The 17893-nt window shown below is 36.3% G+C and overlaps 2 protein-coding genes and 1 long non-coding RNA gene across 3 annotated transcripts; all 3 read right to left on the bottom strand.

Annotated features, from left to right (window-relative positions):
* Positions 1 to 283: 283 nt before the first annotated feature.
* Positions 284 to 2914, bottom strand: LOC142230863 (uncharacterized). The gene has a single exon (XM_075301485.1). The coding sequence runs from the start codon at positions 2912 to 2914 to the stop codon at positions 284 to 286; it is 2631 nt and encodes an 876-aa protein (XP_075157600.1).
* A 4576-nt stretch (positions 2915 to 7490) lies between these two features.
* On the bottom strand, positions 7491 to 8278 carry Naa40 (N-alpha-acetyltransferase 40). The gene is made up of 2 exons (XM_075291407.1): positions 7806 to 8278; positions 7491 to 7749 (listed from the first exon to the last, which is right to left on the bottom strand). Exons 1-2 carry the CDS (start codon positions 8180 to 8182, stop codon positions 7512 to 7514), a joined length of 615 nt encoding a protein of 204 aa, XP_075147522.1. The 5' UTR covers positions 8183 to 8278; the 3' UTR covers positions 7491 to 7511.
* A 6836-nt stretch (positions 8279 to 15114) lies between these two features.
* On the bottom strand, positions 15115 to 16436 carry LOC142221652 (uncharacterized). Its single transcript, XR_012718171.1, has 3 exons — positions 15964 to 16436; positions 15472 to 15898; positions 15115 to 15407 (listed from the first exon to the last, which is right to left on the bottom strand). It is a non-coding gene; the product is annotated as an uncharacterized LOC142221652 (long non-coding RNA).
* Between the last annotated feature and the right edge of the window lie 1457 nt (positions 16437 to 17893).

The raw sequence follows: 17893 nt of genomic DNA, 5'->3' as shown, positions 1-17893 counted from the left end.
GCACTATCAATTTCTTGAGGCACAGATTCATCCCAATCACATTTTAAAATCCAAAGTTTCTGTAGCAAAATTTTTGATTTAATGATTAGAGGGCTGATTAACCCCATTGGATCAAAAAGCGTAGATGTAAGAGACAGAATTGTTCTTTTCGTATTATGTGAATACGATTTTAATGGGCGAAATTCAAAGTGGAAAGTATCATCAGAGGTGTACCACGATATTCCTAAGGTGCTAGTAGAATCATCGTCAATTCGAACCTCTTTTATACCAGCATCAGTTAAGCTTAGGTTGAGACAGTTACTATGCCATTTTGAGAGAGAGAGAAATTTGAATGAGTCAATATTTCTGTTACCTCCTTCTTGATGAATTGCAATGTATGCAAATCATCAGCACCAGTAATCATATCATCAACATAGAAATCTTTTGTGACAACAGCCTTGCCACATTCGTGAGAATTGGGAAATTGTTCAGCGGCATAATGAAGACTTCGTATTGCTAAATATGGGGCTGATGCAGTTCCATATGTAACAGTATTCAGGGTATATGTTTTAATAGAACTGTTAGAATTATCACGCCATAAAATCAGTTGCAAATGTCGATCATCAGGATGGACCAATACCTGCCGATACATTTTTTCAATATCGGCTGTGAGGCCATACCTATGACATCTAAAGCGCAGCAAAGTTATGAGTAAATGATTTTGAATTGTGGGACCCACCATCATGATATCGTTAAGAGACAATTGAGATGAGGATTTGCATGATGCGTCAAAAACCACACGAAGTTTGGTCGAGACACTTTGAGGTCGTAAAACACAATGATGGGGAATGTAATAGTTTGGAGAAGAAATCGATTTTTCTTCTATTGGAGACATATGTCCTAGCTCTTCATATTCTTTCATAAACTTTGAGTACTGTTCCTTCAATTCAGAATTTTTATTTAATTTTCGTTCAATAGAAAGAAAACGACGAAGAGCTATGTCTCTTGAATCACCAAGAACCATTGGGTCTTCCTTAAGAAGCAATCTCACAACGATTCTTCTATCATTTTGGACCGATACATTTTTAATGAAATGATTTTCGCATTCCTGTTGTTCCAATGAAAATGGTTGGCGTTTGCCTTGAACAGATTCTAATTTCCATAACATTTCGACATTATTATTGATTTTTGATATATCTTCTGAGGCAACATAACTTGTTTTTGAGGGTCGATTCAAATGATTACTTGTATATTTTCCGGAAACAATCCAACCTAAAAGTGTCTTCTGTAAAGTCGGTAGATTTTCCCCAAGACGAATTTGTCCCACAGAAAGAAGTGAGAAAAATGACTCGGCACCAAGTAACATATCGATACCACGCCTACGATGGAATTCAGGGTCAGCTAATTCAATGTTGTTGGGTAGATTGAAATCCGTTATCGATAAATTCTCATCAGGATGATAGCCAGTTATCTTTGGAGAAATTAAGAAATCGAGGGACAATTCGAAATTATTTAATCGAGATCGGACAGTACTTTGCGTTCTGTATGACACTTTTACACCAGAAGCACCAATTCCCAAAATATCTATAGTATTTTTCGATTTCCGTAAATTGAGTGAATTTGAGAAAGATTCCGTTATGAAATTCACTTGAGAGTAAGAATCCAGAAGTGCTCTCCCCATTCTAAAATTCCCCTCAGAATCTCGATTTAAAACCAAAGCAGTCGCTAAAATAACATTACTTATTTCTGAGTCAGAATTTTGTCGAAATGTACCGTGAGTTGAGGCAGATGACGTAGTCGGAGTTTCTTCTTGCTCCTCTTGCTTATGTAAAAGCGAGTGATGTTTTTGTTTACAAAATCTGCATGAATATCGCGATGGACACTGCATATACATGTGTCCCTTTGACAGACAGTTGAGACAAAGTTTTTGTTGCTTTGCTTGCTCCATTCGTTGATTTGGAGTCAAAACAATGAATCGTTGACAAGTTGTTATAAAATGACCAGATTTTGAGCAATGATTGCAAATTATTTCTTGAGTCATATTTTTCGCCAGCAATGAGTGCTGCTTTGAAGGTTGATTATTATGTGAATAATTTGATGAGGTAGATGGGTTCTGTTGTTTGGATGTTCTTCGGCACTGTGCATCTAGTTGTTGACAACGTCTGTCCAACATAGAGCAGCAATCAGTCCACGAAGGTAATTTTGAGTAATCAATGAACTCATCCCATTTCTGTTTTGTTTCCGGGTCAACCTTGCTCATCGCCAAATGAATTATGAATGCATCACAAATTTGTTCATATGAGCCAAGTGATTTTAAAGAACTATAAATGGCTGATATAGTGTCTACAATATTTCTTAATTGCTTTGGGACAGGTTTACTTGATTTAGAAATTTCAAACATTGATGTCACATTTTCCAAAAAGATCAGTGTGTCATTATCGTACCTCTCTTTGTGTCTATCGAGGGCACTTTGATAATTTTCATCTGTGACTTGAAACGCTTTAATTGTTGATAAGGCCTCACCACTGAGGCACGAAAGCAAGTGGTTGAATTTTTCCGTCACTGGAATATTTGGGTCTTTATGGACTAAATTGTTGAAAGTATTTATGAAATTTTTGTATTCTAAATACTTTCCATCAAACTTAGGAAGTTTCAAGCTAGGAAGACGACTTGATGAGTGTTGAGGGACAGAAAAAGATTGTTCAGTAATACTCTGTCGCCTGCCACTACCAATGAGATCTAAAAGTTTAGTCTTAATAGTGATGTAAAGTTCGTCTATATCAGCCCTACCATCGTCTAGAAGAGACAGCCTTTCAATCTGGTTCTGATAGTAAGAAGCCTGGTTGTAGTATGACTCAATAATGCCTAATCGACATTCCAACTCAGTCTGAGACAATGTATTTTTTCCTTCGACAACATTTTTGATTCGGGTCATACTACCTTTCGATGAGGCGCTGTTTTAATTCTTCAAGCGATGGGCTTGGCTGTGTTATTTCTTCAACGTTTGGCATTGTATATTTTTTTGTTCAAAATTATGTATACAAAAACTCCGAAAATATACTTCCCAATAAATTTAAATTTCGAGACAGAATCAATATAATATGATTTATAATTTGAATGTTGTTGTAAAAAATTCACCGAGGCAATTTATTTCCTATGTGAGGATTGCAATGTATGCGATGTGATTGATGTGAAAAACCAAAATTAAGAAAATGGTGGAAATTCGATGTGGGCCAATAACATAAATGATTTTATTCGCGGCACAAAATATTACAGAATGCAATTTAAAAATGGCGTAAAATTTCCAGGGGCAAAAACAAATGTATTCCAATAACGTTATCAGTGATTATGTAACCGCACGAATTATAAAAATGGGTTTTCGTGGTACTGAGACACTCGCTACTGAATTTTATTAAATTCAGAATATTAAAAAATGTTACAACGCCACTGAATATTTGTCCTGTCACGGTCGCCAATGTTTGAGGACTGCCTGTTTTGACAGCCCTTGAATTTGTCCAATGTGTAATGAGACAAATTCCTAACCCAATGGTCCGACTTGGGTATGCGAATTGTATAAAAATAAAAAATAAAATTTTACCTTGAGTTGGGCCAACTTCCAACTTACGAGGCAATACACAAATGTAGTACTAATTTTCTCCTCTGAATGCTGCAGAGATATAGTCAACTTCACTTCCAGTAGAAATTCAGTATTATCATGGAACACTATGAACTGCTACACTTAATATGTCTCTATGATAATGTTTATACTGATTTTCAATTTTGGATTATAGAAGAATTTCACTTTTGATTACAATAATCCAAATAATTTGAGTTCAACTATTGTTATTTTGTCTCCACTAAGTTAATAATTGACCCACAATTTTTACACTGTTTCCAATTCTTTACTGTATCTGTGCACTACAATTTCCTGCCTCAAGATTTCACAAATTATTTCAGAATAATTTTCGAATTATTCTCACTGTCTCTATTTGAATACACTTTGTTTCAATTACTAAGAATGTCTCTCTGTGTAATTTACATATATCACACTTTCTGACCCGACTGTAATCAAACACGATTGTTCCACTTCAACACTTTCTCGAATATTAATATTTTATTTGCCAAACTTCAAACTTCTAATGATATAAAAGATGGGACAGTTATAAGATATGTAAATACGTATGTACATATCAGCTATTGTTTACATTATTTACATGTTGATCATTGCTCCAAAGTGTTGCAACAACAATAACGAAAATATTGTGGGTAAAGAATTGAGAATGACATTTACGATATTAGTAGTAGGGATGTCAGTATGAGATACAAAAAATAGAGATTGCATATTAAGACTTGGATTCAATATAATTTCAAACAATTTTCAAGTTAAATTAAAATAAAATAAATATTTGAAGTTTCAAATACAAATGTTATATAGCAAAGAAACATAAAATAACAAAAAATCATGATGATTTAACAATTAGTATATTAAATTAAAGGAAGTTTAGAATTTGAACAATATATACATCACAGACTGAAAAATATTAAGATTTAAATTTGAAAATAGTAAAAAGAAAAAAAAATAAAATAAAATTTATAATAACAGGTAAAGGGAAAAAATATTAAAATTTAAATTTGAAAATAGAAGCAAGAGAAGAAAAAAGTAAAATAAAGAAGCATTACTGAGGTGGGATAATCCACCGCTGAAAAACTATTTGGTGTTTGGTCGAAGCAGGAATCGAACCCACGACCTTGTGTATGCAAGGCGGGCATGCTCATATTGATTGTTGAATTCGTAATTACGTTTATTTACATTCGTTGAATTGTCTTTGTTTGTCTCTTCTGGATCTTTTATATTCCTTGGTCGTCACTTCCAGCTATTTTGGAGGATCGCTATTGGAGACATACCGCGAATCCATTTGAGTTACTCATCACCCTTATTCCTGAAGTCGCTTTTCCTCTGTCGCCACTAATTGGTATTCCGTTCGTCGATATATTCTGCTATCGAAGAAAATCGGTATTCCTGGTGTCGCTTTTTGTCGCCAATATCGTCGCTTTTTGTCGCCTTCAAATTTACCAGCGACGAGTTTAGTGTTTAATTTTTGAAGAAGTTTTTTAGACTTTATTAATCGAACAATTGAAAAATAAATTTAAAAAATAGAAATTGGTAAGAGGTAAAGTGACTAATCTCCAACAATTACAAAAAAATGCGAAGAAATCAGTATATATAGCAGTTATGGTCATCACATTCACATCATAGAAAATAACACTGTACAATTAAAGTAAAAGTGTTGATTTTCAATTCCATTTATTTTTAATAGAAACCCTTCAAGGCCAATGTATTGTTACGTTTTTATATTTAGGCGTTTTTAATTACCCGACAATTAAAACACTGTTCGTTTCAAATAACGTTAATCTAAAATTTATTTACTATGACTTCACTTTACAATTCGTTCACAATGATGTTATTCGTTTGACGCTTTAATTAAGACTGACTCGTTAGCAGCATGCGAGCGCTTTTATATATGACGGTATGGCAATACGAGAACATTCTGGTGGCACTACAATATTCTGGCAACGCCAGAACATTCTTAGACAATGCTAGAAGGATCTACGACCATTAAGTTGTTCATCTGGTGGTTGCCAAACACATACACACTCACATAGATATATGCTCGCATTACTACAACAACAACAATAATGACAATGGACAATGAGATGAAACGAAATGAGAATGCAGAATAACAAAGCAAAGGGGTTGCTATTCTATGAGAGAGTAAGAACTAATATTTCGGTAAGCAAACAAAAGAACATAAAAGAAATTCAGGAAAATACTAGAAAATGAATAGATGATTCCAACAAGTGATAGCGAAATTTCATCGTTACAATTTGAAATTTTAAATTAACGGAAACTAATTTAAATAAACTTATATCGATAATTATCAAATTCGTAACAGTATTTTATTTAGCACCAAACTTAGATAACAAATGTGTCCTTCACGAACTTTGAATGATCCTTGGGCACATAATGTCAACGTCGTTCCAATTGTATATGCCGGATGTTGTTATTGTCCTAATGTAGATATCTAAATCATTTCCCGCAAATAATTAAAATTCAGTTTTGCACATCAGCTGATTGTTTTCTTTCACGATGATCCTCGTGCAATTGATCTCAGCGTCGTCGCCATTTTTAAAGTTTTGGAAGCTTTTACTGTCCTTGAATATATATCCACATTTTTTCCCACGTCAAATTAAATATTTTTTCTTGATTTTCCGACAAATATTTGCGTCTGAAATAAAAATATTTTAAACCGTAAAAATTAAAGTTCATTTTTTGCACATCAGCTGATTATTTTCTATTCCTGAAGTCGCTCTCGCCGTCGCTTTTTGTCGTCTGTCGCTTTTAAGTCGTCTCGTCATTCATTTGGTATTCCTGCGAAGTGGCGACGACGACGATTACTTTTTGTACCAATTACAATACTCGGTAATAAAAGGCCGATATCACTAGAAAACAATCAGCTGATGTGCAAAAAAGAATTTTAATTTTTTCGGTTCAAAATATTTTTATTTCTGACGCAAATCTAAGTCGGAAAATCAAGAAAAAATATTTAATTTGACGCGGAAAAAATGTGGATATATATTCGAGGACAGTTAAAGCTTCCAAAACTACAAAAATGGCGACGACGCTGAGATCAATGGCACAAGGATCATCGTGAAAGAAAACAATCAGCTGATGTGCAAAACTGAATTTTAATTATTTGCGTTTAAAATGCTGTTTGTTTGTAATCCAATGTTGACTTGGAAAATCAAAATAAATGATAAATTTGACTCGGGAAATGATTTAGATATCTACATTACTACTACAAATTGTATATGCCGAATGTTATTGTCCACATTCGGCATATACAATTGGAACGACGTTGACATTATGTGCCCAAGGATCATTCAAAGTTCGACACAATTGTTACCTAAGTTTGGTGCTAAATAAAATACATTGGCCTTGAAGGATTTCTATCAAAAATAAATGGAATTGAAAATCAACACGTTTACTTTATTTGTACAGTGTTCTTTTCTATGATTTGAATGTGATGACCACAACTGCTATATATACTGACGTTTCCCATTTTTTTGTAATTGTTGAAGATTAGTCACTTTACCAATTTCCATTTATTTTTTAATTGTTCGATTAACAAAGTTTAAAAAACTTCTTCAAAAATTAAACACTAAACTCGGTGCTGGTAAATTTAAAGGTGACAAAAAGCGACGATTTTGGCGACAAAAAGCGACACCAGGAATACCGATTTTCTTCGATAGCAGAATATATCGACGAACGACCAGAACATCTCTTAAGTGTGACACATCACGAAAGCAATACAAATGTGTACCATAACAGATCAGGTAAACGAAGAAATGCGTCTGGGTTGTCTTGTGTCTAAAGAAAATTTTATGCTTGAAAATTACCTCAATTTTATGTCATTTATACAAAGCCAATAATAGGAATAAAACAATCAATATAACAAAACAAGGTTTTGTTTTTATTCTAAAACCGATTTGCTAAGAATTTCATAGTCTGCTTTCTCTAATATATCTGGCGAAGAATCATCTAGAATGTAACCCATAGATTTGAAAAATCCTTGAGCATTTACGTTATTCTTAAGAACTGTTAAAACAACTTTGTCCATTTTCCAGTGCTTGGCGCATTTTTCCAGTGCTGACATCATATGTTTTCCCAAACCTTGTCTATGCGCTGAAGGATCTATTTGCATCTCATAACTGTAACATAATTTAGTAACTTATGGGCCGAGCAGAAAATACCAACAACTACTTACCAATATAATACAGGATGACCATAGTCCATGTCAAACCGAAACATTGAATATGCCACAGGTGTCTTCTTGCTGTCAACTGCTACCAAATATCTAGCCCAACCTTTATTGAGATCATTTTGCTTTACCTTGGGTTGCCAGCCCATACTCAGTTCTTTATAAAATGGCGATACATTTCGTTCCGCTAGTTTAAAAGCCCATTTTAATATTTTGCTATCCATATCACTCTTTGTTTTGCAATAAAGAGTAAAGTTTTGTCCATTTTCCGCATTCGAGGTGAAATTGAATACATCTATCGCCTCCATCGGATTTTTAGATTTTGCTGCAGTTTCTACACTGCGCTGTTGTGTTGCAGCATTATTTGCGTTGGCATTTCTCATTGTTTTCTTTCAAAATAAAATAATAAATAACAAATATCCTCTTCAACTGTTGGTTGGTTGCTTCCACTTGCTTTGCTTGTCGAGTTTGAATGAAAGCATGTCTGTGGTTGTCTATGCAAAAATATACAGGCGGCAAAATTTGTTTATAGTACAGGGATGGTTTTGTAAGCAAATATAACAGCTGATTACATTTATATGCGGTACTAATTGGACCTTCATACTATACATTTATTGGTAAAAAAAGGTCTGTTTGCGTACATTCCCAGCAAGAAGGTTAAATCCATAGACCAAGAAGGCATACTTTGATAATTCACCATGGTTTTGTTTATTTGCAGTGCGCAGTTATTCTACTCAATTGCGCAGTCAAGTGACTCAATTTCTTTTTTTGAAAACGAGAATTACCGTACAAATCAATCAATTTGCATTATGCGCTTTACAGACTACCAGTTATTCCGGACGACAGTGATCGGGTCGAACATATCCCATATATTGTGCACATTATAAGTTAAGTCCGAAGGCATAATCGATACTGCTGCATGTTTATGGGACAGATAACACATTTACCGATTATTTAGTCATCGCCGACAAGTCCCTGCCAACATTTTTTGAATTTGGGGGCGCTTCAGAGAATCCCCACTACGTCGAAAACAGTCGTATACGATATCCAAAACTCCTCGGAAAAGCGCCGTCACTATTGAGAAGTTGTACCACGCCAAGTTACTACAAAAAAGTATCGCATGAGTGCAATTATTAGGAGCCCTTCTGGATACATTTAGAAGGACGCCAATAAGAGCCCCTTCAAACAATCAGACAAAGTGCATTTTAAGATAGTTGTAAAAGAATCATTGTGGTCAAGTAAAACACGATTGTTTGGATGTTTATTAATTTTATGAAACATTTATAAATTCTCATAAATATAACATTTATACGGCTATCACATCACATTTAACACATTTTTATGCATTAATAAGAGATTGATGTTGAGTTACAAGTTGTAAGTTAAATGTTGTAGCGTCTATCAGCCAGTACTTTTATTCCCAATGGAGGCAGTGTGTCTGGAAAAATATTTGAAAAACTATCACTTTATTCCATTTGGAAAGTAAAAAATTGTTCACCAATTTACTTTTCACAATTTTAAGCGTAATAACTATGTTTTTATTTTTGTTTTCATTGAAATAAATTATAATAAGCCAGTTGCGCTTGGTGTTTCACAAAATATAAAATGGCTCTTGTAACAATAGTGATGGCAAAATACTTTCATGCGAATAGTGATGGCAAAATACTATCACAGTTGGCGATTGTTGCAGTGTCACTTACGAGTCTGTGGTAGCGATGAGGATGAAATGGAACATTGAAATGCTGGCAGGGGTCGTATCGATGCGACACACTGTAAGATTCTTTACAAACACCGATATTCCGTCCGGAATAACTGATACTCTGTAAAGCGCATAACATAAAATGCAGGACACTCACACAAGAGGTGTATTATACTTCGCGCATATAGTTTTTACAAAATCGCCTATCAGGCAGCGACCCGTTATAGCAGATATCAGGAGTGATATCTGACGTCTCGAGAACACAAGCATATCTAGTGTGCGGTTTAAGTTTAAATGGGGCCATATTTGCTTGGTGTCGTTACAGCCCTCGCAATTCTCCCATCGAACATTTGCCATCATAACAGCCTTCTCACGCAGCATGAGCTTACAGGTAGCCAGGGGCATACCAACAGATTCTAGTTCCCCTGGAATATGTAAGGTAGTCCCTAGTATTGGGAGCCACCGTGGTGCAATGGTTAGCATGCCCGCCTTGCATACGCAAGGTCGTGGGTTCGATTCCTGCTACGACCGAACACCAAAAAGCTTTTCAGCGGTGGATTATCCCACCTCAGTAATGCTGGTGACATTTCTGAGGGTTTCAAAGCTTCTCTAAGTGGTTTCACTGGAATGTGGAACGCCGTTCGGACTCGGCTATAAAAAGGAGGTCCCTTGTCATTGAGCTTAACATGGAATCGGGCAGCACTCAGTGATAAGAGAGAAGTTCACCACTGTGGTATCACAATGGACTGAATAGTCTAAGTGAGCTTGATACATCGGGCTGCCACATAACCTAACCTAACCTAGCCTTGCCAACTCATCCGCTTCGCAGTTCACCGGTATGTTCCTATTGAGCTTAACATGGAATCGGGCAGCACTCAGTGATAAGAGAGAAGTTCACCAATGTGGTATCACAATGGACTGAATAGTCTAAGTGCCACCTAACCTAACCTATGGCCAGGCACCCATATTAGGTGAATATTGTACTGCTTAGCCATCTCATTGAGAGATTTGTGGCAGTCGATGACCGTTTTCGAGTTGAGGAACACAGAGTCCAAGGATTTTATTGCAGGTTGACTGTCTGAGTATATATTAATGCCCACATTTTTCGGAACATTACTTCTCAGCCAATTCGCCACCTCTTTTATTGCTAATATTTCAGCCTGAAAAACACTACAGTGATTAGGTAATCTTTTCGCTATTCGAAGTTCCAGATCATTATAGAATATACTCCGAAACCCACTTGTCCATCCAATTTGGAGCCATCAGTGTAGAAATCTATATATTTATTCCCCGGGGTCTGTGTATACCACGCCTCACTGTTGGGGATTAGAGTCCCAAACTTTTTGGCGAAAAGTGGACTCGCCAAAGTGTAATCCACTATGTTAGGCACATCTGGCATTATTTTGAGGACCGAACTGTGACCGTAACTTTTTTCCGACCACAGCGATAGCTCGCGCAACCGCACAGCCGTTGTTGCAGCTGACTGTTTGGCCAATATGTCTAAAGGCAATAGATGCAACATGACATTAAGGGAATTTGTTCCAGTCTTGCTGAATGCGCCTGAGATACACAAACATGCCATACGCTGAACTTTGTCTAAACTTATAGATCTAACCACTGCCGTGTATAGCCAATGCACAATTTTTGGTTTTAGTTCCCACTTTTTTCCTATTGCCTTTTTGCACGAGTACAAAGCTACCGTTGCTTTTTTCGTCCTTTCTTCAATATTAAGCTTAAAGTTCAGCTTCCTGTCCAAAATAACGCCAAGGTATTTTGCACTCACCAAAGGGAATTTCAATACCCCCTAAGGAAATGGGCCTAACCGTGGGAGTTTTGCGATCTTTGCAGTACATGACTAGTTCTGTCTTTGCAGGATTTACCCCAAGACCATTGTCTTTCGCCCATTTCTCAGTCATCCGGAGGGCCCTCTGAACAATATCTGTGATTGTGGATGGAAATTTTCCCCTGACTGCTAGAGGCACATCATCTGCGTATGCCACCACTTTTACCCTTTGTTTTTCTAGAGGAACCAGAAGGTTATTTATAGCAACATTGCAAAGAGGTGATAGAACTCCTCCTTGGGGAGTGCCTCTGTTCACATACCTTTGTATGTTTGCTTGTCCTAGTGTGGCTGAAATACATCTCTTCATTAGCAGTTCGTCTAACAGCCTGAGTATACATGGATCAACATTCAGAGTTGTCAGTCCATTTAATATCGAGCTCGGATGGACATTATTGAACGCCCCTTCTATGTTTAGAAACGCCACGATTGTGTATTCTTTGACAGATAGTGAGCTTTCAATAAAGCTGACCAATTCATGTAGTGCGGTCTCAGTATACCTGCACTTCGAGTATGCGTGCTGTCGTTTCGAGAACAAACTTGAATCGATGATAGTTCTAAGATAAATATCTATCATCCTCTCCAGAGTCTTAAGTAGGAATAAGGATAAGCTGATTGGTCGGAAATCCTTCGCACTCGAGTGAGAGGCTATTCCCGCTTTAAGGTAAGTACTATGTCGCTTTTCGAGTTGAAATTTTCGCGGTTACTTTAATAAAACAGTTCAATATGAAGCAGATAAATTAATTCAATTGATGCGCAGTTTCTTGTTCCCCTAGATTTCGGCAAGACTTTACAGGAATATTTTGGATTTAATTTATAATTTTGATTATTTCAGGAAAAGTAATCGCGAAAATAAAGTGATTTTCAACTCGAAAACCGAACATAGTACCCACCTTTAGGTATGAAAACGACTTTTGTTTCCCTCCACTTTCCTGGGATATATGATAAGTTGATACATCCTTTATATATCGCCGACAACCAGGGGATAATTTTGTCAGTCACTGCTTGTAACTCCGCCGGAGTAATTCCATCAGGTCCGGGGGATTTGAATGGTCCAAAGCTATTTAACGCCAAACTTATTCTAGATTCCGATACAACGACCGCTGAGCCACTGTGGGACCGCCAGAACCTTGTTCAACCGTCTGATTTCCAGGAAAATTTGTGTCCAATAGTACCTCCAGCGTCTCCTCACTGGACGTTGTCCAATTGCCCTCCGATGTTTTAATGAAACCTGGAGCGGAGTTGGTGGATGCTAGAACCTTTCGTAGTCTGGAAGCCTCGGACGTATTCTCAATAATGCTGCAGTATTCTTGTAAGCGTCCCAATCCTCAAGGGCTCTAGTGGACTATGCCTTGTTAAAGAGCTTCCTGCAGGATTTCCTCAGATTACTTAATTCCGTATACCACCATGGTGGTCGATTTTCCCCCTTGGCTTCCCTCTAGGGCAAGCAGCTTTCAGTGATATGTTGAAGGCCTTAGTAATCCGCTCCACTGCGTGTTCGATATTTTGCATATTTCTCATAGTTGTCTCTCCGGTATCATCATATTGAACGATTCCTTATACCTATTCCATTCAGCTTTCCTAACAATTGGCGGAAATATGGTCTTGGTGGTATGAACATCAAATTTGAAACTGATGTAGCGATGATCTGAGAAGCTGTGTTCACTTAAAACCTGCCACTCAGATATCATTTCATTCAGTTCTTGCGAGGCCAGGGTGATGTCCAAAACCTCTTGCCTGTTTTTAGTGACAAAGGTTGGGGCATCTCCCTTGTTGCAAACTACCAGATTAGTACGCAAAATAAACTATATTAGCGACTCTCCCCTTGCATTATGCGCTTTACAGATTATCAGTTATTCCGGACGGAATGTCGGTGTTTGTAAAGAATCTTACATTGTGTCGGATCGATACGACTTGTCGGCGATGACTAAATAATCGGTAAACGTGTTATCGATCCCATAAACATGCAGCAGTTTCGATTACGCCTTCGGACTTACCTTATAATGTGTAAAATATATGGGATATGTTCGACACGAGCACTGTCGTCCGGAATAACTGATATTCTGTAAAGCGCATATGTCCCCTTTCATCAGGAGAACTTTTAAGGCAGCACATGCAGCCTTACAATGATGAAGATTTATCTGGAGGATCCGTAGGACCATCGAAATTTTCAACAACCGTCACATCAGCCGCTTCAATCAAGTCATCAAGAATGTCCTCTTCAGAGATCTCGGTGACTCTCGCAATAACTATAGGTTCAACTTTGGTGAGTTCTGAGGCAGTAGAAACCTCCTCACACATACGGTATCTATCCGTGTCTTCAACTTTGGTATATCCCTCGACTTCGCAAGAGGATCCACTTACTTCTGATTCAGACAGAGGCTTGTCCATTTCTGAATCCTTAGCTGATCGTTTTTATATACCTTCATTTGGATATAATGAAAGCCATAACATACACGGCCCTGAGACTTTGCTAGATGTGGCAAAGACTGAGTGTTCAATATAAACACTGCATGCCGTCTTGGTCCATCCACTTCATCCAAACGGCCAACCTTCCAATCAACTGTTGGAAGATCTGGATTGCATCGTTTCAGCCTATTTAAAATAGATTCAGGGTCAGAAGGGTTTGCAGGTATCCACGCATGTGCTCTAGGTCTAGCCGGTATGTCTTTCTTCTCGACGAACTCTAGAGCAGCACCTTCCCAAACTTCACCAATTAGTATCAGAGCAGCTTTAAAACATTCTATAGACCTCTGGTCCTCAAATGCGACTAGCTTAAATCGCCCTTGATACCAACCAGCATCTTGGTGTCGAGGATCTGGGCCGGGAAACTTTTCCAGCACCTGTAAGTAGACGACAGACAGATCATTCTCAATTTCCCCCCATTTGACTGACTTCCATTCTTAACTTTGGTGGGTATTATAGTCTTATTTGTCTCATATCGGCGTTCCTCGGATGAATTATCGGTTGTGGTCTTAGTGGAGTGGAATAAAACACACAAAGTTGCAGAGTGGGTGGACTAACCTAAATGTAACTTTTATTAATATTGTACATTAAAATTAATATAATTAATATTCATACCACCCGCACACAGATCTTACTCCTTAAAATGTTCAAACCACTTTGATGTAAAAAGTCAAAATGCAAGTAGTGGCAAAGTATGACCGTTAGAATATGTATAGATATACGAATGATCAAATACATGAGTATAGACATACCCAATAAACACAAACGTTTGAAAAATACTAAAATGCAATAATTTTTCAAACATTTTTTCAAAGGATTAGGGTAATATTCAAGTTGAGAAATTGTTGAGAAAATCGCGTTCTCAACAAAAAAACAGACATTACCCTCAACAGTAAAATTCAACACAATAGCAATAATCTCTCAATTGTAATCCTCAAATTGAAATGCATTGCTACTCAATAATTTCTCAAACAGTTTTCAATGTGAGACAAATTAAAAACTAATATAGCTGCGAATATTTTCTAACCACAATTTGCATGAAAGCCAATCCCAGTTCTTACTGAAAGTCAACACTAAATTTCTAGTGATTTTGTACATTTTATTAATTTTTTTCGTTAAAAATATAATAATATTAAAAATAACATTAACAATATATAAAAATAATAATATGTTATAATACCAATCAAAACATAATTATCTTATTAAAGGTATTAATAACTAAAACTATCAATACAACTTTAAATAACTTAAACATTTTTCATGTATAATTTCCCCCATAATGTTGGTGTCACATAACTATTGATTAATTAATTATTAATTAATATGCTGACAATTTCAAATAATTACTATCGAGGAACTTGCTGGCCTGCGTGTTAGAATAGATTCCATCAAGAGGAATTCACAAAATATCAAACTGATGACGGAATGTAAATTGATGCAATGCGCATTTTCATCCAGAAGTTCTTGATTTAGGAACTGTTGCACTTTGTTTTAATTGGTTGCACTTTGCAAGTTTTCTGGAATCTTTTCTTTGTTGTTTCCTTCATCATTTTTTCACCGGTCAACATCTTCCAAGAATATAACATCCAATGATTTTAGTTTTCTGCAAACCAATCGAGTTTTGTGATTTCCATTACGTTTTCATTTCACTTTTTATTTTGACTTACCAATTATAATTACCGTTTTGGATTAATTTCGGTTTTATGTCAATAAAAATAACTGACCACGTACTTCGTGGCACAAAATGTATTGAAACCCACAAAATTCCTCAAGAACGTTGGTGTCACAAAATTCTTGTAAAACTCATTAAAATTCGGGAAATTAGCAAGGAACTTGATGACTAGAGAGTTAGAATAAATTTCCAGCAATTTCAATTCACAAAATATCAAATTAAACCGATGATGCGATGTAAATTAAACTATAGGCGTGATGCGAATTATCACCCAGTAGTTGATATGGAAAAGCATAAATACCAAGTTTAATTCATTGTACTTTGATTTATGGAAACTTTCTCTTTTCGATAAGCCACCATCATTTTTCATTGGTCAACCTCTTAATGTTTCCAAGAATGCAGCATCCAAATATTTTAGTTTTCTGCAATGAGATTTAAATTTAGTGACTTCTCTAAAGTGTTGATTTAATTTTTCATATTGACTTACCAATTATTATAAACTATTTGAAGCAGTTCCAGTTACTTGTCCAACATTTTTTCATCGGTCAGCTTTTTAATGTTTTAAAGAACGTAGAATCCATAATTTTAGTTTTCGGCAAAGAGATATAATTTAGTGTCTTCCTTAAAGTTTCATATCATTTTTTTATTTTCACTTACGTATTATTAGAAACTATTTGGAGTAAATTCAGTTTTTTGTCTAAAATGTTTTTTATTTCTTTCAATTGACCACGAACTTCGTTGCACAAACAAGTATTGAAAACCACATGGTTTTTTCGTTGCATTTTAGGGTAGTGTTTTGTCAAAGTTTTCTCATATTATCTTCAACCCCTTTTCAAAGATTTCGTCAACATTTTGGCAAATTGGAAGTAATTCGCAAACAATTTGAAGATGTATTGAATATGAGCTGTTTCAAGTCAAGTTGAATTTATGTTGATAATTATAGTTACCCTCAAACTGAAAAGTTGTTGCATTTGAAAAACGCTCATCCTGTGTTTATTGGGATAGTAAAGGGTAGAGGTCTGCATCGAATAACTTTTCACTACATGTGTGCAATTCGCTGTCAAATATAGTACATACACTGTCTTTCTCTCAGAGCGCAAGTAGTGAAGTGAAGAGAACACTTGCTTGTCAAATACCACCAAGTACTTATCCGAAACAATATGTGTTCCGAAAAAAAGGAACAATAAAAATTTAAGTACTTGAGAAAAAGTACAACATCGATTCTCTTCACTTCACGTGGTACCACAAGTATTTCTCAGTTATGTGCGAAGTAAAACTTTCCATTATTATTAATCATAGATAGGTATGTATATCACATATTTCATATATTTATGTATGTCACACACTTACCTTAACGTTTGCCGTTCTTTATATCAATCCGAAAACATATATTATGGAGAGTAACTGTTTTTTTGTATTTCTGAAACTGCATATGGTACATGGAGTACTCTATGAAGTTTTGTTCTCGCAACATACTCGACGTGATCACTCTGAGTACACTTCTATAAGAGAAAAAGAGGAATATGTGTTTGTTGGTAGTGAAGACATCAGAGTAGCAACAAGAAGTTACTCGTGGCTTTTGGTGTTCATCAAAATGTGTACCAATTGTTTTGCGACTCTCTCAAATAGATGTACTCATGTAGCAAGTACACGTGTACTCTGCATTTACAAATAGAATTGTGCAGACCTCTAGTAAAGGGTGATTCTTTTGAGGTTAGGATTTTCATGCATTAGTATTTGACAGATCACGTGGGATTTCAGACATGGTGTCAAAGAGAAAGATGCTCAGTATGCTTTGACATTTCATCATGAATAGACTTACTAACGAGCCACAACGTCGAATTTTCAGTGAATGGGCCCTAGAAAAGTTGGCAGAAAATCCGCTTTTTTATCGACAAATTTTGTTCAGCGATGAGGCTCATTTCTGGTTGAATGGCTACGTAAATAAGCAAAATTGCCGCATTTGGAGTGAAGAGCAACCAGAAGCCGTTCAAGAACTGCCCATGCATCCCGAAAAATGCACTGTTTGGTGTGGTTTGTACGCTGGTGGAATCATTGGACCGTATTTTTTCAAAGATGCTGTTGGACGCAACGTTACGGTGAATGGCGATCGCTATCGTTCGATGCTAACAAACTTTTTGTTGCCAAAAATGGAAGAACTGAACTTGGTTGACATGTGGTTTCAACAAGATGGCGCTACATGCCACACAGCTCGCGATTCTATGGCCATTTTGAGGGAAAACTTCGGAGAACAATTCATCTCAAGAAGTGGACCGGTAAGTTGGCCACCAAGATCATGCGATTTGACGCCTTTAGACTATTTTTTGTGGGGCTACGTCAAGTCTAAAGTCTACAGAAATAAGCCAGCAACTATTCCAGCTTTGGAAGACAACATTTCCGAAGAAATTCGGGCTATT

The sequence above is a fragment of the Haematobia irritans genome, chromosome 1, assembly GCF_050003625.1.
Source record: "Haematobia irritans isolate KBUSLIRL chromosome 1, ASM5000362v1, whole genome shotgun sequence".
NCBI classification, from domain to species: domain Eukaryota; kingdom Metazoa; phylum Arthropoda; class Insecta; order Diptera; family Muscidae; genus Haematobia; species Haematobia irritans.
Note: the sequence above shows the minus strand (reverse complement) of the source record. Positions and strands in the feature narration are given on the sequence as shown.